At 35.6% G+C, this 27,049-nt stretch overlaps 1 protein-coding gene across 6 annotated transcripts in view; it reads left to right on the forward strand.

The window, feature by feature from the left end:
• The window catches only part of KLHL24 (kelch like family member 24), a 40,378-nt gene extending 13,329 nt beyond the window's left edge, over nucleotides 1-27,049 (forward strand). For all 6 annotated transcript variants that reach the window (XM_028505270.2, XM_036017751.1, XM_028505271.2 and 3 more), the window contains 5 exons: nucleotides 10,756-10,940; nucleotides 11,576-11,694; nucleotides 15,453-15,641; nucleotides 17,127-17,315; nucleotides 22,537-27,049. In XM_028505270.2, the coding sequence (XP_028361071.1) occupies nucleotides 10,756-10,940; nucleotides 11,576-11,694; nucleotides 15,453-15,641; nucleotides 17,127-17,315; nucleotides 22,537-22,737 (883 nt within the window). In that variant the 3' untranslated portion in view covers nucleotides 22,738-27,049. The remainder of the gene's footprint in view (nucleotides 1-10,755; nucleotides 10,941-11,575; nucleotides 11,695-15,452; nucleotides 15,642-17,126; nucleotides 17,316-22,536) is intronic.

Consider the following 27,049-nt stretch of genomic DNA (forward strand, 5'->3'; position numbering starts at 1 on the left):
AAACCACATTTTTTGTTTTGATATTTTATTTACTTTTTTAAATTTTACCTTTAAATTACAGTTTACAGTCAATATCATTTTGTATGTTTCAGGTGTGCAGCATAGTGGTTGGATAATTATATACTTTACAAAGTGTTCCTCCCGCCCCCCATGTTTCCAGAGCCCACCTGGCACCATACACAGTTACCACAATATCACTGACTACATTCCCTGGGCTGTACTGTACATCTCACGACTGTTCTGTGGTTCTTAATCCCTTCACCTCTTTCACCCAGTCCTCCAGTTCCCTCCCCTCTGGCAGCCATGAGTCTGTTTGAATTTTGTTTGTCAGACCACATTTTTAACTTTGATTTTGATTATTATTGTTTTGGAATGTGATTAAAATTCAGCATATTGTGAGATAGCATGTCTAAAATCTATGACTACATGTTTGGATATAGCAAAATTTAATCTGTTCCCTCGTATGTACAATGAAAATGGTGATAAATCATACTTGCTTTACAATTTTGTCATTAAAACTGTTAAATGTAGTAATTCTTAAGGTATTCAGCACAGAAAGTACTTAAAAGCCATTAGCTATTATTATTTATGTAGTATAGTGTAGGTCTGACCCATTTTAAGAAAACTCCCAGTACTTGACGGTCTGAACTTTTTATAAATTAGATACAATATAGGGTAACTATTATTACAAAAAAAATGTAATATTTCTTATATTATGGTTAGAGTAAATCTTTTTCTTTAAAGTCAGCTGACTTATGTCGATTGTGTCTCAGTGAAACTGGAAAAAATCAGCTGACTTTAGTTTTAAAAAGTATTTTATAGAAAATATATAAATATTTTACTCTTCGTCATTTAACAAAGGACAAAAAACACAGTTTTATTCTATATTTTAATAGAATAAAAACACAGTTTTATTCTATAAATGTACAATTTTTTAAATGTACTTTTTTTTTAAGGACTGTTAAGAAACTTGGGCTGAGCTTAAGTATGTGGATGGACTAAGGTTCTTAAATATATTAAAAAAGCTTTGGGGCCGTTCCACAGCTTTTCTGGTTATACAGTATCCCTCCAAGGAAAATCACACATTTTCCTGAAGAGTCCTCTTGTAGCAGAAGAACGTTTGGGGGCCGAATAGGGCTAATAATACCTATCCTGCATATCTCATTGGACTAGAATGGGGACCAAGGAATATATGTTGTAAAATCAAAATACTGTCATTTATTATTAATAGTATTTAAATGTCATTTTTATCAGGTCACTTATAAAAATGTGACCTGAATGAAATCAGATTGCAGCCTAAGGGTTAATTAGGTTAGATAATAAATACTTTTGATTCGCTTAACTATTCAATTTACAAAAGTTTACTTCCAATTTTTAAGGGAACCTATCCATTTTATACAGTGTAACACATCTATGATAAGATTGCCGTATCACCTTTCTTTAGGAGCCATGTAGAAAAAAATGAAATTATAGTTATATTTAATTTATAGATAATTATAAATAGCAGATATTTTATGTAGGCATTATGTGAGGAATGTAAGAAGAATATTTTATCTTATAACTCTGCAATCAACTTCTGTCCCTTAATTATTATAATTCTGTCTTCCACTTATTTGTTACTGCGTGTTAGTACCAATCGCTAGGAATTGAATTATCTGAACAATGTGTATTATTTGTACAGGTTCTCATCTCTCTGAGAAACTCCAGAAAGGGAGTGGTGTCTCCGCTTCTTCAACTGCACTTCACCCCTCTGACTTCTGCTCCCGTCACCCTGCAGAAGCTCCTCTCAGTCAGGCCATCCCTGCTGTCATTTGTTAGACCCTTCTTTGCAGCCTTCATCCAGCTCCATCCCTCTTCAGGATTTGACATTGTTGGTTGCTTTAATCCCTCTTGAAACTCCTCCTATAGCCTGTGGATACCATTTTCCTCATGGTCATCTTACTTCTCTAACTGCTCTTTTTCAGTTTGATGGTTCTGTATCTAGTCTTGGAAATGGTGCTAGTCCCTTTGATTCATATCTCTCTGTCTCGCTTTATACACTTCCCTAGGCGATCTCATCTGTTCTTATGGTTCTCATTACCATGCATGCTATTGACTATCAAACCTGTTCTCTCCAGCCTAGACTTTTTCTTCATTCAGTCATCCATTCATACAGACAGTGTTTCTTTTTTAAATTATATATATGTATTTTTTTAACTTGATGCATTATTAAAAAATAATATAGGCAAAATAACATCACACCTAAAGTTAATAATTCTTTAATATTATCTAATATCCAATTCATATTAATACTTCCTCAAACTGTTCTCTCATGAACCTAGACCCAGGCTAGGACAACTATTGCATCTGGTTATTTCCGTGAAGTCTCTTTTATTTCAGAACAGTTTCATTTTGTGATTCTAACTTGTGACAGGCAAGTTGTCCTGAACAATATTCCACCTTCATATTAGTTTCATTGCTTCCTTGTGACGTCATTGCACTATTTAGTTACTGTGTTTTACCATTTATAATGCACACCTGCGTTTTTGGCCCAAACTTTCAGGAAAACATCTTTCATTTTAATTTTTTAATTCAGTTTTTTTTTTATATTTAGACACAAAACCAATTATTGTATTACAGGGTATTATTTTGCATATGAATATTGTTATTGCTTTCTAGAGTTATGGTTTTAACGCATAAGCATAAACAAAAGAATTTAAAACAGATAAGGAATTATTACTACCCATGTATAATGCACATCCTTATTTTTCCCTCAAAAAATTGGGCAATAAAGTGCACATTATACATGGCAAAATACAGTATGTTTCTGGAAACTGGAAGTTGGCTCTATAAGCTTCAGCTTAATGGAAACCAGTTAAATATTTTTTACTAGAGTTCATCCTAGATAATGTATCTTATTAGAAGACACAGGATGTGATTGTCTTACCTCTCACGATGCAAAGATTACCTCCAGATTAGGGTAATGACAGTCAGTTTCCACCACCGCATAGTTAGGTAACACTCCACGTCAGCCAGTAGTCCTTTGTATTTATCTTGTGTCAAGTGTCCTCCGGAGCTCAGCCCATGTTGGATATTCTACCTATGTACAAGACAGGGAGCCCCCAGTTAGGAATTCTGTTCTGGACGGCAGGGCCCTTGTAATACAGGCTTCCCCTGCTAGGTGAGTGTTCTAGGAACCCACCTGTAACAGTTTACTAGCTGACATCGTTGGGAGGGGCTTCAAAAGCCCTAAAGCCCTAGCCCTTACTTTACATCCCCGTAAGCAAACCGACTTGCTCCTGTCACAAAGTTACTTAGTGGCAGAGCCAAGGCTAAAATTTTTTGTTCTGAGGGGCTTTTGGCTTCAGTGAATTTTTTTTTGAAGACTTGCAGAGTTTTTGCCCATTTCATGATGGGTTATTTACAAGCGCACCTGCCCACACCACACTGAAAGTTCAGCAGTTTTTCTTTGGATGGAAAAAGACCTCAAAGGGAAATCTTTTGCAAATGTGGAAGAGGTAAAACAAAAAAAATGACAAAAGCACTAAAAGGCATCAAAATCAACGAGTTCAAAACCTGTTTTGAACAATGGGGGAAAAGAAGTCTCAATAGATGTATTGAATCCAATCGAGAGTACTTTGAAGGTGACTGAAGTTCATAAATGTGTAAGAAGAAATACACAGTATTTTATAAATAAACTATAGGGTTTTGGGGGGTTCCTCCTCGTATACCCATGTCTCCTAAATGACAGAGAAAGCCTAAAAATGCACCCAAGAGCTTGAAAGTTTTGATAATCTGCACTGCCACTTTCACTGAATGGCAAGAAAACAGCGGAGACCAATCACAGAAGGAACAAAGCTTAGGAGCAATTGGTTGTATTTATTAACATGTGTGATGCAACTTTAAATCTCTGCACTAACACATAATATTACTTTGAACAAATACCAAGTGTAAGCATCATGATGTGTTCAGAGTACTGGCTTCAGCAACAGGCCTGGATTAGAGTCTGGCTCTCTCTACACAGCTGGTCAGCTCCATGACTCTGGGCAGGGTACTTTAACTGCACCATGTATCCATCAGTTTTCTTACCTGTAAAATGAGCATACTACCACCTACCTCCTTAAGATTGTTTTGAGGATTGGAGACAGTTTATGAAAGAATGCATAACCTAGCATTTGACACCAAAAAATGCTTTAAAAATTATTACAAAAAAATTATTGCTGGTTTTATGAAGAAAATAAAAATACACTTTAAATTTTTACTATACTTTAGGAAATGTGATTTGAGAGACAGAAATGCTTGCTATCAAGTGGTTCGTTTTAAGCATAAATTGTTCATATCTGTAAAGAAAAAAATCAATGCTCTTTGTTACATTCCACTGAGAAATAGATAGCTAAGATTTAATAAGCTACTAATACCTCTTAACTAATAGTCGGTTACTGTATAATGAATATAGGAGTATGACTGCCATAGTGAGAATAACGTTCAAGTTCCTATTAGAAACCAGTTAAGAAAACTAAGGTAAAGGTTTTTGGTTTTGTTTTGTTTTTTTTTTTTTTAAGAAATAGTATCTTAAAACAGATATAGATACAAAGAACAGACTCATGGTGGCCAGAAGGGAGAAAACTGGGGAACTGGGTAAAAAAGGTAAAGGAATTAAGTACAGATCGGCAATTATAAAATAGCCACGGGGATGTAAAGTACAGCATAAGGAATATAGTAAATAATATTGTAGTAACTATGCATGGTGCCAGATGGGTACTAGAAAATACTAGGGGGAACATTTTGTAAAGTACATGGTTATCTAACTACTATGTTGTACACCTGAAATTAATACAAAATAATATTAAGTATTAAAAAAATAATGTTTTAGGATTAATAAATACTTGCATTCCTTATTTTATAGGTGATAAAACTGAGGCACAGTTAAGCGAACCAACTTGGTCCTGTTACTTAGTGATAGCGCCAAGGCTAAAATTTTTTGTTCTTGTCCCTACTATATTATAGGATTCATGGTTTCCTATTTTTATACATGTTAATTCATTGTTATTTTGAACTCAAATATTTTTACATAAAAGTATATATTGTAATTCTCCCTTTGCCAGACCTTAGGTATATTAGTTCTCCCCAAATGATACCTATTGCCAGATCTTTTAACTCTTTTCAGAAATATTCTTTGCATATAGCCCTGGCTGGCTGGCTCAGTTGGTTGAAGCGTCGTCTGGCACACAAAAAGTTTGCAGAATGAATCCCTGGGTATGGGAGGCAGCAGATTAATATTTCTCTCTCTCTTTCTCTCCTCACCCCCTCCCACCCCCCAAAATCAATAAACATATCCTCAGGTGAGGATTTAAAAAAATATTATTTGCACAAGAAGTGGCATGTGTGTGTTTGTGTATGCATGTGAGTACATACTTCCCCGCTTCTGTTTATGCAAGTAGTAGTATACTACAGTTGTGCACCTTATTTTTATCACGTGAAAGTGTCTTGGAGCTTGTTCTACATCACTACATAAAAGACTAGTTTATTTTACCTATTTGTTATGGATATTTTCAAATTCATTTTTTAAAACTGCATAGTACCTCATTTATGGATATCATAATTTATTTGATTCATCTCTTAATGGTGGACATTTAGGTTTGTTTCTAGATTTTTGCCATTGCAAAAAATGTTCAGTAAATACTCTTGTGCATGTGTCTGCATACACTGGTAATTTTTAACTTGAATTACTAAAAGTGGAATTGCTTAGTCATAGGATATGTGCATTTTTAATTTTGGTGGATACTGTATAAAATTGTCTTCCAAGCTATACTTTAACCAAAACTGTGGAAGTGTCTTATTTCTCCACTCCTTTGCCAACATATTATATTACTGGTTTTCGTAAATCTTTGCTACTCTGGAAAGTGAAAACCATCTCATAATTTTAATTTGCATTTCTTTTTAAGTGTCAGTGATTGAACATCTTTTCCACAACCCATTGAGTTCTAACGTATCAAATTTATGATTAGGAGGAATTTAATCTAGCTTACCAGTTGAAGCATTAAAGGTTACACATTGGCCTGGCACATTGTCTTGTAGAACCTAAGGGCAAAATGACACAGGACCTCAGAGAAGCCTGGAACAGGCTACTGAAAAACCATCAGAAACCAGCCTGTGACCGTTCTATCCTCTTGCCATGTCCACATTATTCTGCCTGAACATGGCCACTCATAGGTTTTAGGTTGCTATATACAAGTACAGTCACTGTGGAGAGAGAATTTCTGTTTAAGCCAGATAGCATTCTCTGGACAGGTAGCCTATGCCATGGAAGCAGGATCATGCAGCAAAAATGTCCAGTCGCATGTTAGGTTGAGCGGAAGACCCAGTGGCTATTAATAGTGAAGTGTGGTTTTTTTTCCTTTGTTCTTTCTTAACTTGGGTAAAAGAGGAGAAGAGTAATTTATTTTAATTGGAGCAACTTTAGAGAATGAGATAAGCAAAAAATATTACCCATATTCCTATTTCCAAAAGGTAACACTGTAACATTTGGCTTTGTTCTTCCCTTTTATTCTCTCTGAATTTGTTATTACTACTATTTATTTTACAGAGTTATCCATTTTATAGTCTGCTTTTAGCATTCAATATGTGGTCAACATATTTCTGTGATATGAAATCTACAATATACCATAACCGTTTCCCCACATTGGAGCTCTTCCTGATTTTTTTACCATTAAGTGAGATGAACATTTTTGTGACTATTTAAGCCCATCTGTGATTAGTTCCTAATAAGTTCTTAGATAAATGCTGATTTTTTAAAGTAAACATTTTGATTCTTTTGATCAGCACAACTATTTCTTTTCCAATTTCAAATGGAAGGCCTGTGTCCTCACCAAGTTTAGGAAGTTGTACGGTTTATGGCCAGCATAACCTGTAAGGAGTCATTTATATTGATGAATTGACCATGATGTAGTGATTCCCCTAGGCCCAAACATTTTTTTTGATACATTAAGAATAGACCAGACTACTAAGGACAGATTTAAAATTTACTTTGAAAGCCCTGGCTGGCGTAGCTCAGTGGATTGAGCACGGCCTGGGAACCAAAGTGTCCCAGGTTCGATTCCCAGCCAGGGTACATTCCTGGGTTGCAGGCCAGAACCCCCAGCAACTGCACATTGGTGTTTATCTCTCTCTTTCTCTCTCTCTCTTTCTCCTCCTCCTCCTCCTCCTCCCTTCCCTCTCTGAAGATAAATAAAATAAAATCTTTAAAAAAACAATTAAAAAATAATAAAATAAAATAAAATTTACTTTGAGAGAGAAGTCATTTATCTTCTAGCCTATATATACTATATAGAGTGGGACAAGAGTAGGTTTACAGTTGTGAGTATGCAAAACAGTTTATTCTTGTGTTATTATTTATTAATTATTATATTATTTCCCATGTGAACAACTGTAAACTACTTTTTACCCACCCTGTATTTATTTGCAATAGAAAATGGAACTGCCAAACAGACTAGATACGGTAAGTCAGCCCGTTCAGCATGTTCTCTCACTCTAGGCAAATCACCACATGGGAAGCCAAGGTTTTCCAGGGCCGTTGGGCAAGCACGGAATACAAAGGGAGTTAGATCTTTAGAAAAGGAATCTCTTTAGAAGAGAATATGTTCATGGCGGAAGTCTCATCCGCCATGAACATATTCTTACCAAGGAACCAATAATGTCTTAGCTAAGGTTAAGCTCCTCTTTTCTTAGGCCAGCAATTTTCAAGCAGTGCGCCACAAGAATCTTTGAAACATGTAATACCCATTTAGCCAGGGGCACTGATGTCTTCTCCCTTAGATTGTCAAAAAATGACAGCCGCCAACACAACAATAGCTATCCTATGTGAATAAATCAAAATTACACCTTTTTTTGGTCAGATAGGAAAAAATATACTTTTTGGTGTGCTGCAGAATTTCAGTAATTAATATGTGCCATGAGATGAAGAAGGCTGGAAACTGCTGCCTTGGACAGAAAGTTGAATGGGCACAGGAAATGTTTGCATCTGATTATTACTTCCTTTTATGCATTCATTCATTTACCTTATTACTTCAAGGGCTGACCAATCCCCTCTTTTGATATATAGTTCTTCTTTTTTTAGCTAAATTAATACATTGTATTTACTAGCTGTCATGTCCTACAGATTTAAGAGCCATTCAGTCTCTTTAGGGTTTGAAGTCTCTCATCTCTATTTTAGTCCATTATTTTTGCTTTGATGTCTTGGTTTTCAGGTATTTTTGAGTCTTGGAATGTTTGATAGGCTATATCACTACCATCTCTCCCTTCACCCTTCCAATTTCCCGCTATACAGAAACAGACTACCTTTCCTATTGTGTTTTTTTAATATATTCAATTACTCTTCCCACTAGCCAGGATAACCTTCCAACTGTTTTTTGTTGATGAAAGTTAGTTTGGCAACTCACCTGTTTCTGGTGTATTTGGCATTAATTATATGTGGGTTTGTTATTTTAGCCAGTAAGTCCTTTATTTCACCTTTTGAGATTCGTAACTGAACCTGGTAATGCACATTTTGTTGTTTTGTTTTAGAACATCCTGTGGATTTATAATTATTTTACTTTTCACATAAATCAAAGAATGTGAACTTTTAATTTGACCTTTTTTAAATCTATGATAAAAGATGATGATTTTAAAAAATATATTTACCATTATAAAAAAAGGACAATTTGGTTGTCATACTTTCTTAAAAATAGTGAGAATTAGTATTAAAGCAACAAGTATGTGTTATCTCATCACAGCAGAAAATCAATTTCACCTGAAAGGATCAGTAAACTAAAGTAACATTCATGCTAAATACAGATTTATGAATATCCAGAATTTTATTAATCCTCTATTATCATTTTGACTGTCTTTTTGTTCTAGTTGCCATTATCAGCTGGAGTGACTGACTTTCTTTTGGGAAGTCAGTGCAGCCTAAGTATTTTTCCAAGATCAAGAAATAAATATAACTTTTATTGGGTTAATAGTCTCTAATGAGAAGACCAGACTTGTCTCTAATTAAGCTAAAAACCTCTTGGCTGTGAGTAGGACCTTTAGTACAGGTAAAACTACTACCAGTTTGCTGATCTTTTCAGATAAATACAAATTCCAGTAGACACTGAAACAATTTCATGTTTAGCAGGACTAAACATTTTAGCCATTAGCTTTTTGTGCTGTTTTCTCATTCCAAGGTACAAAAACAAGACAATATATGTTTATTGAGCTAAGAAGTCTTGAAAAAGACAAGTGAATTCAAGCAAAAGGAAAGTAGTAAAACAAGTAAAATGTTATAAGGAAACTGTAGAACAAAATTCTATAATATATCATAATTACTTTGATTTTACATTAAAACACTTAGAAGTGATTGAACCCCAGTGATAGTATTTAGCAATTTTTGTTTTGGTCAGTCAATAAATAAGACCTTGGGGACTATCATAGGGATTTCTCTTAGAGATATTTTGAGTATGATCTTAGGAAATGATACTTTCATGAAAAGAGGGATGAGTCAGTAGTTAAACTACTAAGTGGCACTATCCTCTTTTTCATTTGGAATTACTTGGAAAGTAGTAGGTATTATTGATATTTGAGTCCTTATAATGTTTTACTATTTTTAGGTTAGAGTTATATAATTTGCTGGGTTCTAAAAGTAATTTTTATTGTATCTGTGAACAAAATTCTCCTCTGTACAATACTATATCTCTGATTTTATCATTGAAAAAGCATGTCTGGCATGGAGTAAGTGAATGATTTAGTTAGTTGGGTAGAACATAACAGCTCTTTTACAGGGACATGCCAATATTGCTGAGTTTGGTTTTTCCTAGTGCGCTTGTGAGACATCGCGCTGACTAAAACCACATACCAGTGTTCTGACGTGGTCTTTTCCCTCCACACTTAAGAAAGCCAAGAGAGATTGTTAGCATTGTTCCTTGTGAGACTTTATTTTGCTTTATTTTTAATATTCTTTGTTATATACTTTGTTAACATTTTAGTGACTACCCAACATTTTGAGTTGAATTACCTAAATTTACTTAACTTTAAAAATTTATTTAAAAAATAATTTCTATACATATACAGTTATGCATTGCTTAACAACGGGTATATATGCTGAGAAATGCTTCTTTAGCTGACTGCATAGTTGTGCAAACATCTGCACAAACCTAGAGGGCATAGCCCACTGCGCACCTAGGCTGTCTGGCATAGCCTGTTGCTCCCAGGCTGTAAGCCTCCGCAGCCCGTCGCTGTGCAAAACAGTATGAGATGAAACCAAACACAAGAGAAAACGACACAGTCAAGGGACACAGTAAACTGTATGACCCTGCTGCTGGTGTGCATACCGTTTTACAGCAAAAACTGTTTCTTTCTCTCCCTCCCTCTGCTGCCTCCTCTCTCTCTCTCTCCCTCTCCCCTCCCTCCCTTCCTCTCTCTCTCTAAAAATAAAATTTTTTTAATTTACAAAAAAATATTACCAGAGTTCCAACTGAGTTAGGTAGGATCTTTGGACTGCTTAACAATTTTTAAGGCAAAACTCAAAGGTAAAAATACTCAGGAATTTTCTGTGGAAAAAAAATGATATCACTAAATCCCTTGTAAATGTTCTCAAAGTAGTAATTGGTAGCCTGTATCATTTGACACATGCATTAGAGAATAAATGGTATAGAATACTGCTCCACTTTCTTTATGATAATAGTATTGTTTTTAGGGTCTTAAACAGTCTTGAATATATCTTAATTTATTATTTATTCATTCTTATAATAATTATTTTAGGTCAACTGGCTATTCAGAGGTGATAGTGGTCGTTGGAGGCTGTGAGCGAGTCGGAGGATTTAATCTTCCGTACACCGAGTGCTACGATCCTGTGACAGGGGAATGGAAGTCTTTGGCTAAGCTTCCAGAATTTACCAAATCAGAGTATGCAGTCTGTGCTCTAAGGAATGACATTCTTGTTTCAGGTAAATAAAAAATTATTATAGTAGCTACTTTTAATTTGAACATAGCTTGTCTATTTTAAATGATAACAGTGTCTCAAAAGAAAACAGTGAAATTGGATACGCCCACTTTAGGCAGATTAGTTTATATAACAAAACCAAGAATGACTTTTTGCTGTAACTTCAGTATCGATGGCCTAAAGTTTCTTAATTGGTTAAGTGACTATACTAGCTTTGCAGATTACTTTATTACTACACATTGAACAATATAACAACACATACTTTATTTTGTACATGGTATGCTTTTAAAAATGGGTGATTAAAAAAATACTTTAAAAATAATTCTGTTGTTTGTGTGCTTCTGATGATTGACTCCTAAATTAACAATCTATATACATTTGTAAAATTCATAGTCTACATTTTACTTTTTGAGGCCTGTAATTACTATTTCTCAAGAAAACAATTGGCAAAGTTTAAATGTGTTCTGTAGAACTATTTCCCTTAAGCTTTAAGAGGGTCTTTGTTTCATTTATTATGCTGAATTCTCAAATTCTTGGACCAGGTAAATAAATACCATATTTTGATTATCTATGCGTTGGTATAGCTCCTTTGGTGATATTTGCATACATTATGGTCTGTGCGTTGTTCTGCATTTAAAGGTGGAAGAATCAATGGCCGCGATGTCTGGATTTATAATTCACAGTTAAATATTTGGATCAGAGTTGCTTCTCTCAATAAAGGCAGATGGCGTCACAAAATGGCTGTCCTCCTTGGTAAAGTAAGAGAAACCACTTTTTATTACTATTGCTGGTATATTTCCAAAATAAATACCACAACTGAGTCCTTCATTTCACTCACCCTCTGGGTATTTTGGATTCAAATTATACTTCCTTCCATTTCTAACCTCAGTAGATAAACTGAAGATATAAACAATTTGACACTGTACTTTTGAATGGATATTTTGTTCTCCCAATTTGGAATTCATAGCAGTACAGCACATTTCTCTTTTCATGCACCACTGGAGTCTAAATGCCTAAGAAGCATTGGAAAATAAAGGCGTTACATCAAGTATAAAAACAGGCCAATGTCTAATCCAAACAGTCTTTTTCCTTTTACTGACTTTGGCAGTCAGGCAGAGATATATTTATCTAGAGTGATGTTATTTTATCTTTTTTTATTCCTACAAGTAGGGACAAAACAAATTTAAAATAAGTGTTAAGATAAATTCACCAATATATTTTAAAGAAAACTTGTTATTGACTGCAGCTAATAAGTATTGTAAAAAATATGTAATTTGGTTCTGAACCATTTGCTGTTTTAGGAACTTGAGAATCACTTGTGGACTAGTGGTTTCCAAACTTTTGAAAAGCAACTACACCTTTCTTTCTTTTAAAAAAAAAAAAGATTTTATTTATTTATTTATTTTTTTTTTAGAGAGGGAAGGGAGGGAGAAAGAGAGAGAGAGAGAGAGAAACATGAATGTGCGGTTGCTGGGGGCCGTGGCCTACAACCCAGGCATGTTCCCTGACTGGGAATCGAACCTGCGACACTTTGGTTCGCAGCCCGCACTCAATTCACTGAGCTACGCCAGCCAGGGCTACACCTTTCTTTTTAAAGTTAAATCTAATATAAAAACCCATTCCATAAAACATAAAAAAATACGGCAGTTACACCAAGAGCTAACTTGGGCTCTTCAGCTTTTCCCTGCCTCCATCTCTGTCAGCTCCTAGAAAGCCACCTCAAGTTAATGAACAGTCTAAGTGGAAGCAGCATACTTGCCTGCACACGTATTTTTGGCTGGTCCCTAAGTACCCCTTTCTAAAAAGATTGCTACCTCGTCAGCCCTCCTGTGTAGACATTGTTGAGCTACCAGCCGGAAGACAAAACTGCTCTACTCTGAAACAGTAGTGGTGCCAGAACCCTTCCTACCCAGCCTCCCATCGTCCTCCCCTCCTCCACCTCCACAGAGGCTTCTCGAAACATCTCTCCTGTAGAATACTAGAGCTTCTCGAAGGACAGTTGGAAGCTACTGTTAATGTCTAAGGATTTTTTTAATTCCTCAGGATATTGACCTAGTGTGCTGCTGCTGTCAACAAGGTCAATGAAATAATGAGGACCTTGAGATAGATATGATGGAAAGAAAATATTAATAGAATGTTGTCTAAAACCACTGATTTGGCAGTACCTACTATATTATGTATGGTTTTGGTAGCTATTCCTCAAAAATGACAAAATATTATTAAAAAGGGATGGATAAAATAAAGAATTGGAAAGAGATGAGGTCTGACAAAATATTATAATTATTTAGTCTGGACATACAAAGGTAACGAAAATGATTGTGTCTCACATACTGTATATGGATTGGTGAGCACAAATTTATTTGGCAAATACTAGTATACCTGACTTGAAGGTACCCAAAACTTGAATCACTGAGGCAAGACATAAAAGGAATTTTTCGTACCTTACATAGCAAGTACTCAATCCATGGAAACCATTATCCTAAAAATTACAATATAGACTGAATTCAAACCTATAAAATTATTTAAATTTATAAAAATGCTCTCTGTAAAAGAACCCTAGGATGGTTTGGAATATAGAATCTTAGCGCAGGAAGGAACCTTAGAGAATACTTACTGTAACTTTTTCAATTCATAATGAAACTGAATCCAGAGAGATCAAGTCACTGCCCAAGGTATTCAGAAAGTTATAAGCAAGGGCAAAAGCTCATATTTTATTAAAATAGAGCTTATTAAATAGAGCTTTTATCTTGATGCTTACTGCATTTTTTAAGATTTTATTTTATTTATTTTTAGACAGAGGGGAAGGAAGGGAGAAAGAGAGGGAGAGAAACATCAACATGTGGTTGCCTCTCGTGCACCCTCCAGTGGGGACCTGGCCTGCAACCCAGGCATGTGCCCTGACTGGGAATCAAACCAGTAACCCCCTGCAGGCCCGGCACTCAATCCACTGAGCCATATTAACCAGGGCCACATATTTTTAATTAATGCATGTAGGGGAAATTAAGACTTAGTCTCACATAGGATAGATAAATTGCCCAAGGTCTTAGTATTGCCGGTGTCCTATGGGACTTCAAAGGCTATGTCCTAATTGCTCCACTGTACTACAGTTTCCAAATCCCTTCTAACTGCACAACCTTGACTAAGTCACTTAACCTCTCTGAGCTGCATAGTGTTAGGAAAACAAACCCAGCAACAGATCATTTTAACATAATGTGAGAAAAGCAAGATAGAAATGGCATTGGCTGCTGTGGAAATTTGGAGAAAAATTTTAAAAGATAAATTATGGACAGACTTTGAAAAATAACAAAACATTTGGCCTTTAACCCTTAGGCATTTATTGTTGAACTATTAAAAGGAGTTGGTGAGGTGTTTTAGTAAAATTAATCTGTGGTTTAGAGACCAGGAGATTAATTAAGCCATAAGAAATGACATGGACCTTGACGGAGGATAATGGCAATGGGAAACAAAAGGAAGGGACAGATGATAGCAATAACTGTGAAAGAAGACCTAGTAGGTCTTAATAGTTAGTTAGATACGGAGGGAAGAATCAGTGATGACTGTCCTTTAGAACTGTGGATCTCAGTCCTTTCCCTTATTCTACTGCCCAGCCCAGCCCAGCCCATGTGTGTGTGTGATCTCAGAACTGCGCCAAGCCAACCCTGGGACAGAGAACACAGTGCTCCCTTCCCCTCTCAGCCTAGCTGCCCTCACTCCCCTTCTGTGTGTATGATTAAAGAGTTATTTTTTTTTTTAATAAAAGTGAGAACTAGGGTCGTTAAACTGGACAGCTCCTTTAGTTAAGTGTCTTGTATGTTTCATGATGTTTAATGGACTATTCTGCATATAAATCATTTGATAAATGGCTCGTTGATTAGATCACCTATTATATAAAGGTATTAGTTTGCCCTGTCTTCCTTATATTTGTGAAAAGAAATTATATGTGAAAGCCCTTTGAAAAATACAGTGTGGAGTTCATTATGTGCCAGGTAGTTTTCTAGGCACCTGTGGAGACTACAATGAAGAATAAGATAGGCATTATCTCCAAAGATCTCAGTCTAGTAATCCATATCTAATATTTTAGTTTTGTGGCTTTACTTATTATAATGTAATATTTTCATCATTCGTGAGTGTGAGCATTCAAGCTAAAATCATGTAATTCTCAGCTCAAGCAGTATCATCCCTAAGGAGGTGAAGATTTGTCTTGAGGGAGTAAAAAGATACATAGTTTCATATATAAACCACAGTTACACAGTACAGTACATAAACAAATATACAAGTATCTGTGGTATTAAAATTTCATGAGAGGGGGCATTATGAAACAAATGTCTGCAAATACTCCTTGACAGTGGTAAGAGGGCAATAATCTTTTAAAAGTTTCAGAAGCTAAGCTAAATATATTGCAGTTATAGTTATCAAGAGCTCTTTAAAGGGGAGAGATCACTTAATTCTTTAACCAGCTAGTTCAAAATTTAGGCTTTGGGTGATTAAGATTGTTTTCTGTGTATTTTATGTGTAGGTGTATGTTGTTGGAGGCTATGATGGGCAGAACAGACTTAGCAGCGTCGAATGTTATGATTCCTTTTCAAATCGATGGACTGAGGTTGCTCCCCTTAAGGAAGCAGTGAGTTCTCCTGCTGTGACTAGCTGTGTGGGCAAATTGTTTGTGATTGGTGGAGGACCTGATGATAATACCTGTTCTGATAAGGTAAGCCACGTTCTCTTGCAGAAATTACCAGTGACATACACAAGAAGAAAAATACAGAAGGCTCATCAATGAGGTGTGAGGTCCCTTAGTATGAGGGGCCTTTTAAAAATTGGCACTTCATACCAGTCATTCCTTCATTCCTTTTAACCCAAGGATATGGATCTAACAGTTTGCCCTAAAAAGCATGATCCTATGTTTTTTAAATGAAACTAATCTCAATGTTGAGGGTTTTTTTACATAACTTTTATTTATTTATTTGCTTTTTTTAGTTGTTCAAGTATCATTGTCTCCATTTTCTTGCCACTCCTCTCCCCCACCCCACCCACCCCCACCTCCCACCCTCAATCCTGCCCACTTTGGCTTTGTCCATGGGTCCTTCGTACTGGTTCCTTGATGACCCTTCCCCTTGTTTCCCCCGTTACTGCCCTCCCCTGAGATCTTGTACTAAATAAACCATTTTAAACCTTTTACTGCTGTAGTCAACAGAATTGAAAAGTTATTCACACAAAACACAGTTAGGAAGTGAATTAGCAAAGGGTATAAGACACAGTAACTAATTATACTGCTTCCAACTAGGTCATTTTCTACAATACTCTACAGTATTTTTTTAGAACAAACACGAGGAAAGGAACTTCTGTAAAGCAGATAGAGTGGCTCAAAGTCGCCGCCATCCGTGAACTCCTTAACAAAAGCACTTAGGCCACCCGACATCTCGGAAATACCGTGTTTACTCTGGAAACAAGTATCTAATGCCCACTTGGTTTAGCAATGGGTAACTGAATTTTGTCCATTAATTAATTTTTTTTCTAAGTTAACTTCACACAGTGTGGTCGAAAAACTTACATATTTAAAATTTATTAATTCAGAATTTGTGGTACTTCAAAGCATACTAAGGTTTACTTGTGTTCTTTTGAAGAAAAGATTCTAAAAGTATAAAGAAGTTATATTCAGATTAAAGCATAGTTATGCTATATTACACAATTTTTTAAGACTCTAAACCAGGGGTGTCCAACCTGTGGCCAGCGGGGGGCCACATGCACCCCAGAATGGCTGTGAATACGGCCCAACACAAAATCATAAATTTACTTAAAACATTATGAGATTTTTTTGTGTGATTATGTGTCGCAACAGATTTAATGTGTGGCCCAAGACAACTCTTCTTCTTCCAGTGTGCCCCAGAGATGCCAAAAGGTTAGACACCCCTGCAATGACTGTTAATTTTAATGGAAATAAGTAAAGCAAACTTGGTAGCCATTTTTCCTAGAAGCAGTTTGTGTTCATTACTTTATTCTGCTTGGTAATAATAAATTTACCTCTCTTGAGGATTTCAAAATTCAGACAGTTCATTATTAAGGTAACCTCCTTCAATTCTGTGAATGGGATTTGACTTTTAATCATGTTTCTATATATTGGTAGTCTTTTTATTAAGCAAATTTACATTTTTGTTTAGAAATTCTTATTAAATATTTCTGTATATGTTATTAGGTTCAATCTTACGATCCAGAAACCAACTCTTGGTTACTTCGTGCAGCTATTCCAATTGCTAAGAGGTGTATAACAGCTGTATCCTTAAACAACCTGATATATGTTGCTGGTGGACTGACCAAGGCAATATACTGTTACGATCCAGTTGAAGATTACTGGATGCATGTACAGAATACATTCAGCCGGCAGGTAATAGCATAAAACAATCCAAAAGAAAAATGAATCTAGGAGGGACCAAGGACATGACCATTATGAATGCACTGTAATTCCACTATTAAAATACTTCAAGTATGCTTGAACTATTTCATAATTTTTTTAAAACTCCACATAAATCATATTATATACCTGTTTCAAATTCCTTCCAAGGAATCCTTCTATTGAAAAAAAACTTTTTATCATCCCTCGATGAAGTAGCTATGGCACTTGAGCTGTTGATTTTTTTTCTCCTTGACCTTTCTTAGAATCCTGCTCTAGTCCTTATCTCTCTCTCTTGCATATTTCAAAAGATATGAAATGCTCCCCAATGGTTTCTTCTTTCTGTAGTTAGAGGCTAGTTGGTTGGTTGTTTGTTACAGAAGAAAGCGGCCAGGCTGTGCTCAGGTCTTCATCCACACGCTCTGGCCCATGTCCTCCTGCTCCCTCTCCACCCCTGCTTCTGAAACCGGCCTTCCGAAAAAGGCCCTTCGATTCATGGCTCTGCTATTCTTTCTTCTTCCAGTGATGGTTCTGACGCTGGAAATATGACTCTACCTGTACTATTCTAGAGATCTTGTACCCCCAAAAGACATTACTAATAACCTCCCAGTCTCATTCATATTCTCTTATTTTTTCAACCCAATCCTTTAATACAGGTTTTCCTTGAGCCTCTTTCCACTGCCTTCCTCACAGTTTATGCTCTGTCCCCAGATGATCTCATCTACTGCCCAGGACTGATGACTTCAAATCTTTATCTCCATGAAAGCCTCTCTCCTGTGCTCCAGACTCAAATTTTCAGCTGCTTATTTGGGTATTCCCCAGCAAGCCTACTTTTTCTGTTACCAAATAACCTAGTGAATCAAAAAACTCTCTTTCTCCCTTATACTCAAAATATTTCTGACACCAGATATGTGGATTTTTCCCACACCAATTACTTTTTCACAGTTTGGGTTTCTTACAATTCAATTCAGTTCTGACACTATGTACCTGGAGTTAGTTTTAGATTCCACAAGTGGAGGGTCTCGGTACCACTGGAGACCCTTCAATGCCAATCACAAGTTCCAGGTTGTCCTGGGTATTTCTGACCTACTAGCTATAAATTAAGTTTCCCCAAACCCCCTCCTTAGGTTTGATAATTTGCTTGAACAGTTCCCAGAACTGGGGCAACACTTATTTAAGTTTCCTGGTTCATTATGTGTAAGGGATGTTATAAACTATAAAGGATAGAGATGAACAACCAGATGGAGAGGTATATAGAGTAAGGTCCAGGAGGGTCCAGGAGGGTCCCGGACGCAGGAGTTTCTGTCCTTATTCCATTGAGGTTCACTTCCCTCCAGCACACAGATGTGTTCGACAGCCCAAAAGTTTTGCAAATCCCACTCGCTGAGGACCACGTTGGCATGATCAGTTAACAACTCAAAGGGGGGTGGGCCTGAAAATTCCAAGCTACTCATCATGACTTTGTCTTTCTGGTGGCCAGCCCCCACTCAGGAGTCACCTCATTAGAACAAAAGATGCTCCTATCACCCAGGAAATTGCAAGGAGTTCAGACGCTCTGGGTCAGAAACTGGGGGCAGAGTCAGTTACATATTTCCTATTATTTCACCGTGAAACTTAATTTCTTAGATTTTCCTCACTTTTATGTTGAATCAATCTAGATTATCAGTTATGTCTTCAGCATTTCTCCTTTTCCTTTCCATTCCTATTGTTCTAGCTTTTGTTCAAACTCTTAACAGTTCTTACCTAAACTAAAACAAAAATAATCTAGCATTTCTTTCTGTTGTCTTGCCTCTCTAACCCATTTTGCCACCAGTTATTTTCCAACAAATGTAATTGTCTCTCCTCTGATCAGAAACCTATTGAATAAAATTCAGAATTCTTCCAGTTCTAGGCCTTCTGTTGGCTAACCTCTGCTTGTCTTTTCAGCTCTACTTCCAGCAGCTTTACCCCAATTATGTTAGTATCTGTTACCTGCATTCACTGTGTAGGTCTTATGTGTTCCTGCCTTGGGTCATACTGTGTCCCCTTGCCCCTCATGCCTTCTCTGCTTGTAATTCTCCTCATCTTTTGGACCACTTCATAGATAAAACACAGTGAGATTATTCTATTCAGAATTGATCTCTCTTATTTTTTTTTGATTCCTCTCTTTTTTTTTTATTTTCATTGCATTTATGTCTCTCATATGGCAGTCATATATTACCTTATGGGTATAAATGTTTATTTCTATAGTGAAATTAGTCTTTTTGAGAATATTGTTTTTTCTAGCTCATCTCTTATGTATATGGCATTTATTGGTGCTTAGTAAATATGTATTGAATAAGTAAACAAATGAGAGACTAAAGCAACAGAGGGATCTACTTGTAAGACAGTCTTACTGTGAGATACATGAGAGATGTAGACTGTAAGGACAATCAGTAGGGCTCAAGTGTAACACAGTTTTTCTAAAGTCATTGCCCTTGATGTATAGTCTCCAATTAGTAATGTATTCAGAGTAACATTGCCTCAACTGGTGAAGCAATGGGATCTTCAGCTTCACGGTACAGAGGGAGTATAGTCTTCTACCCCCCTTTTATTACATTTAAGTAAAGTGAATCACATTTCTGTAGCTCAGTGGCTTCTCTTGGAAAGGACAGTCCAACTCCGTAGAGGTAAGGTTATGTCCCACTACATAAGAACTCAAATTATGGTTACATTCACCGGTGTAACAAGTGTTTACACTTATTTCTAAATTTAATCACAGCTATTTTTATTGGCTTATTATGGTGAATATTTTAATTTTTTAAAAGATTTGGTTTCTTTTTTAGAGAGCAGGGAGAACGGGAGAAAGAGAGAGAGAGGCATCAATGTGTGAGAGAAACATTGGATGGGTTGCCTCTGGCACACCCCCAGCTGGGAACTTGGCCCACAACCCAGGCCTGTGCCCTGACCATGCGGAACCAGCGACCTTTCAGTTCACAGGCCGGTGCTTAATCCCTTGAGCCACACCAGCCAGGGCTACAGTGAAAAAATTAAAATATAGCACATCTTCACTAAGAATTACTGTGCCTTTAGGACTTGGCTCTACTGTATGAAACAATAACAGACCTTAGGAAGTTAATTGCCAGCATCTAGCACAATGCAGAACATACAGTGGTTATGTTCTTAACTAAATGACTGAGAAAAAATAACAACAGGATACATGTGACACATTTTCTCCTAATTAAACAATGAATAACATTGACTTCTGAAATTTCAGGGAAAAAAAACAGATCAGAAATATATTAAATCTATTATAACCAAAACAAATCATTTGAGTTCAAGTCTAGTATTCTATATCAAGTCTATTGAAGCAAACAGTACTGAGATTTCTGGGATTATCTTTTCTCCCTGGTCCATTCTTACTGCTGGCATTTCTAAGTGCACCTATGTACCTGTTATTGATAGGCAGATTTTGACCCTTCTCAGTGTTTGCCTACCCTTTTAATGCTTGTCAATGAAAAAGGATAAGTCAGCTAATTTCATGGTAGACAGTTATTTGAGGACAAGGCTACATGCTTTTAAATGCTTAAAATCCTGAATAACAACAAAAGAGCTGAAAAAAATATATTTTTTTTGGCAGTCTGAATGGGCAGAGCCTTTTTCTCTGTCTCCCACCAAGTCAATGATGACCTTTTTTAGTACCTTTCTTTGGTAAACTGGGTATTTAAAGTGCTGTTAAAGTTTAGAATAATAAATGAAAAGAAATCTGATTTTTTCTTTATTGTTGGCATTTAAGTTTAAGCATTATAAAAATAATAATTAAGGAGAGGGTTGTGAGTTTTTCCAACAATATCAGGATTGTGTTTCATTTTAGTCTTAAAACCTAACTTCATGTATTGATAAATTATTTTCCATACTAGCTGCAATTAGTTGTGTAATTCTTACAGAGTAAAATAAACTCTATAACTGATATAAGTAATTTTTTATATGAAAGAATAACTGTTTCAAGGTTGTTTGCTTCATTTAATTCTGAGCGTTATTATCTGAAATGATGCGAATGATAAGATCCTATAACTATACAGTGTAAAATCATCATCAAAGTGACTGTTAGTTTAATAATGTAGGGTAGCTTGTACTTGAAAACTAGGGATGTTGTTTTTGATTGCACTGAGAATTTTTAGACTTCGTAGAAAGACCTCATTGTAATTTAGATGAAAAAAAATCTTTAAAGTTATAGTTTGTCACATATTAGTACAATTCCATGGGTTAAATATTCTGGATAAAAGTTCATCATTCACTGATGATAATCAGGCAAGTCATTCTGGGTATATATGAACTCTAATATACGCATTTTTAAGTACTCACTAATTTCTTTGGACCTGAAGGTACTATCCTCTGTTATGTAAGTCCGCCAAGATTTCATATTTTTCTACAAGAGTGAAATTTATATATTCACAACAGGTCTGGTCAAGTAAAAAGTGTTTATTGTTCTCCTTGGTAGAATCCATCTCACAATTGGTTATGTGGACACAGGGTATACTACTATGCAACAACTATCTCAATTAAAGTAAAACATAAATAGGAGACTACTTGGCCTGGAGCATAGCCAGTTCTGTGCAATAGTGAGATAATTTTACTGTGATGTCTTTCTTTAAAGAATCACTCTCATCCTTGCAAGAATGTTTGTTTTATATAATAATTATATTGCTGACATAGAAGAGTACAATTTAGCTAAGAATTTCATTATGTGGAAAGTTAACTATAAAATGTTATTTGGGAATTTCTATGTCCCAGCCAAGGCCTCTAATAACAGTGCTTTCTTGGTTTAATTATAATTCTTTCTTTCATTCATTTAACTTGTGGGTAATTCCACATAATGAATAATGTTCCAAATCCTTGGTCATATTACAGCCACTTTCTATAATAAAGGACCTTCCTGTAATAGGAGAAGAAAGCCAAGCTTTTCAAAGATGTTTTTTTTTCCGTTAACATTAAGTTAAAACCCTTCTTTCAGTATACCATCCTCCCTTCACTCCCACACAACCTGGCCCCAATTACTAACGTATATTCTATCTTAACACTCACTTCGCCCACACAAAATCATCACTCACACATGAGCAGGAGTTAGGCCAAAGGGAGCTTATTTCATGTCTCCTTTTGTTGACTATGTTAAAGCATGTCTTATTTTACTTTTCAGCTTGCTACCAAATCTCTTACCTTCAACAGTTAATTTTTTTTTATGTTTTTGGTAAAACAGGAAAACTGTGGTATGTCTGTGTGCAATGGTAAAATATATATCCTGGGTGGAAGACGGGAAAATGGAGAAGCCACGGACACTATTCTCTGTTATGATCCTGCGACGAGCATCATCACAGGGGTGGCCGCGATGCCCAGGCCAGTGTCCTATCACGGCTGCGTGACTATCCACAGATACAATGAGAAAGGCTTTAAGCTCTAAAGCCAGGATGCTTCACCCAAGAAGCCACACCAATCCAAGATGAGATGATTTAAAAGATCCAGAGTAGGAACTTGGCATATCTCCTTTGTGTCATATGCACAAAAAGCAAAAATAATACTTGTGGTGCCTTTCTCCCCAAAATATCAACCTTTCAAACTGTAATAAATCCTTTCCTGTTATTGGAAAGCAAAAAAGGTTTTGGTTGTTATCAAAGGTAGTAGTGATATTGCTTGGGCTTTAAATGTAATGTACCTTTGTAAATATTTGTGAGAAACCTATGAGGAATAGGAAAGAATGTCTGCCTGTATACCTTGTAGGGATTTGTGAGTGGTCTCTTCATTTATGGATGTCTATCTGCAAGACTGTATATTCCTTATTTTGTCATATGTGCCTATAGAAAAGTTCACGACTTAAGGCTTCATTTAGGTTGAATCACATAATGCTTAGAATGTGTTCTAAGAAGGAAAAATCAGTTTTAAAAACCTTTGTCACTAAAAATATATCCAAACTGATTAACTTTATCGAAAGGGTTTTTTTTTTTGCTATAATTGATAAAAATGTGATGACAGCAATTTGAGTAAATGCTGAATTACTACTCCATTCTTAGAACTGCTGCATTATATTAAACATTTTTGAGAAAAGGTTGGGAAGGAGGTAGAGAAGCAGATGCCGATAAAATAACAGGTTAGTTCCTAAGAGAAAAGTTATTTAAGATCTGTTGCAGGGAAAATGACTCACTGTGGCTCTCAAAGTATTTGCATATCATCTCTAAATCCTCTAAGGAAGTTCCTTTTCGTGAACCTGGGCAAAGGAGTTGAAATCCATTTTGCAATATTACCTTGTGAAAAACAGGGACAGACTTTCTCCCTAGCCCAGGAGGGTTTGACCTCATTAACATGGTGCTTTGGGTGAGGACCTCTTCCCTGGTTGTCCTACTTTCATGTGAACAGCTAAAATTCCTGGGAGTCTCTACTGTTAAGTTGCCTTTAAAGGATAAACCAGGGACTAACTAGCTCAATGGGTCCATTTTTCTTTTAAAAGTAACTGTCTGAATAAACTAACAGCAGTAGTTAAAGTCTTCTAAGAGAAATCTCTCATTTGGTACCATGGATCAACATTCTCAAGCTCCTGTACAACAAATTGCCTTTTCTAGATTTTTCAACTCCAGTTTATAGAACTTACTAGTTCTCAGACATGAATTTAAAGGTTTTTTTCCTTCAGCAAATGGAGTAGCAGGACCTGCTGCATAAGTGACTGTTATATCTGAGTGGACTGATACAATTTACAACATTTTAGGGCTATTCCAGATAGCCTGCTATATATTTCAACTTCCTGGGCACTATTGACATCTCACATTATAATTAATATACTCCTTGTCATAGGAGAGGTGATGCAAATATGTGATTATAGTATCATCACAGATCTGTTGAAGTCAAGATAGTACTCAAAAACTTAACATGGATGAACTTTTTAATCCTAGAATGATAGAAGATTTCAAGTAAACTATACGGCATCAGCTTGAACCCTTAGCTGGGATACTTGGTTGGAATCTGAATTCTGAGGAAAACTACAAAAATTTACAAATTTTTAGGGAATTTTTACTTTTCAGATCATAATTTTTAATGTTATATACCTTTATGTAATAACTATCAGAGCAATTCTGAAAACAATTTTCTGTCACTTTAGTTGAAAGACCATTAGATGTATAACTAGGATACTTGTATTAGTTTTTGAGAAAGCATCTACTTTTGCATTATACCTTTTGCGTAGGACCTATTTAGTTTAGAAATTCTTTTCGGTAAATGAGACAATGTATGAGAAAAGTGTAAATGCTTAGGGTTATACAAATGATACTTGTTACTTTATGTTTATTTGTAAGATCATGCCTGTTCATAAAACAGACATTTCACATAAAAAATATTTTCTCAAGGTAACTTGTATTCTAGTAGTTTTGTCTATTGTAAAAGTACATTAACTATTGTATTTTGTTATTCATTTATTTTTAATATCCATGTGTTCATTGTAGTAATTTGAAATGAAATTCAATAGAACAGAATTTGTTTAAACATAGACCTCATACCAATATTGTTTCATTTTTTTCTCTACATAATTTAAAAATTAAGTTGGCCACCAAGAACTTGGCTTGAATACTAGGAAATTAAAGAACTACTTTTTAAGTTACACAAATGATATTTTAATTTCCTTTCATTATTTATCTTCCTTTATTCATTTTTGGTAAATAATGATGTTGTTGTTGATAAAATAGAAAAGAATTTTAGGATACAATTAGTATCAAAAGGGTTCTATCAGCCAACTTGGTGTCAGATTATATTCGTACTGTCATCACATAGTTGACAGGTTTTTCTTTTGATAGGTCATGCTCACAGAAGCCTTTGGCTTAGTGTGTATGTATGTGCTTGTGTGCATATGTAGGTAGGTAGTATGCTCACGTACACACCTGTATAGACACCAAGAATTGTATCCATTTGTAATGATCAGAAAAAAAGCACGTGAGTTAAAAATTAATTCACCTTATTAAATTCAATTTCAAAAAATTTATTTGGGCATTTCTAGAATACTTTTTTACACTTGAAAGTACATGATGAGTATTAGTATGATGACTTGTATTCAGTCAGAATCTATATATCATACATACAGTTTTACGAGGTCAGAAAACAAATTGGAGGTGGAGATGACTTGCTAAACCTACTCAGTGGAAAGGGACTAGAAGGCTGTGTTTTGTGGATCAACAGAAAAGTAGTTTCTTCTTTCATGAACTTTCATCCTTCTCCTTGTGTTCTTGTATGTGAGTGACCTATTGAGTGGCCTAACTGTCGCCACCGAAGACCTTCCTCTTCTGCTCTGATCTTCCCCTGACTTCACTGCAGAGGTCTGACATGGTAGCCTATTGGATTTTAAGTAACTTTTTTTTCCCAGGTGACTGAAATGTAGGTATTTACTCCATTTAAAGCAGGCGTTAAGAAAAATGATGTAAATACTCAGGGAAGGTATTAAGTTATTTTGCTTACTTGGGGGGGGGGCAGTTTAAAGTGTCATAACTTAGTAACCTTCAGTTCATGATTTTAGAGTAAATTTAATTGGTAAAGACTTCACACATGGCAGTGGTTGAACATTCATTCTTTTATATTTAGGAAGATGAAAATGTTTTGTGGACTGATACATTTTCTCTTAGTGAATATGAATTGTTTATGTATCTCTACTGTCAAACACCCTTTTTGAAACTCAGGAAAGACAAAGGTTCAATTATACTACTTTTGTCAATATGCAAACCAGGTGTGTTTTGTTTTCTTCCTGTTGTCTGGATATGGCAATAGACTTTTTAATTGCTGTGAGAACCCATACATGAGAAAGGGAGGAGTTGAATCGTTTGTGTGTGCCCGTTGTGTCTTGAGATTTAAATGTGGAAAGGACATCTACTCCAGACTGTATTTTCAAAGAGGAAAGATTGCTGTTTACGTGGTGCCAAGTGTTAAGATAACGTCTATTAAAGGCTTCCTATGGACTGCCTTTATTTTAGTAAACTCAAGACACCATTTAACCTCAACATAATTTTGGCCTTATTAGAATTTGTTGTGTGTTATATTGAAAGGCAGGTTTACATCACCTCACTCCATTATTCTTTTTAGTTAAATATATTCACTATAACATGTAACCAGGATGAGGCAATTTGGTTGACCTTTAAGGCAGTAGGTTTGAGCAGCTAGCTATACGTACTGTCCTGTCTAATGCTAGACACCCGAAACCACTTGAGCCAGGAGTGTGCATTGATAATTCCAGAGACACTTTCAACGTACTTCAAACATTGGAATGTTTTACATTTGTGTGATTGACTTAAATTTACTTAGTGCTAAAGATCATCATAAATAATTTTTTAAATAGCAATAGTCATAACTTATTTTATATATTGTCCCAAAGAAAAGAATTTTAATTGTTTTAAAAAGAACGGCATCTGAATTTGTGCCTTACATTCTCTAGTGCTATTTCAACTTTTTCAATCTAAATAAAACTTACCTTAGAAAAGTTTCATAACTTGTTTCCTTTTGAGTAAATAAACATCTTAATTTTTCATTTCAGTCCTTAAATTTTTTAATTAGCATCAACTGGGTGGTTGCTTGGCCGAATGAGAATGTGAAGAAAAGTTGTTGGCCTTTGGAGTTTTATTATTTAGATTTTTTGTTGAGGCTGGTTTTTTTTGGTGGGGGTGGGTTGGTGCTTTTTAAGATATTCAGAAAAACATCCATCTTACATTGATTAATAAGGTAAACATCACTTGCATTATCTACATTTAATG

This window comes from Phyllostomus discolor, chromosome 2 (assembly GCF_004126475.2).
Source record: "Phyllostomus discolor isolate MPI-MPIP mPhyDis1 chromosome 2, mPhyDis1.pri.v3, whole genome shotgun sequence".
Taxonomy (NCBI): domain Eukaryota; kingdom Metazoa; phylum Chordata; class Mammalia; order Chiroptera; family Phyllostomidae; genus Phyllostomus; species Phyllostomus discolor.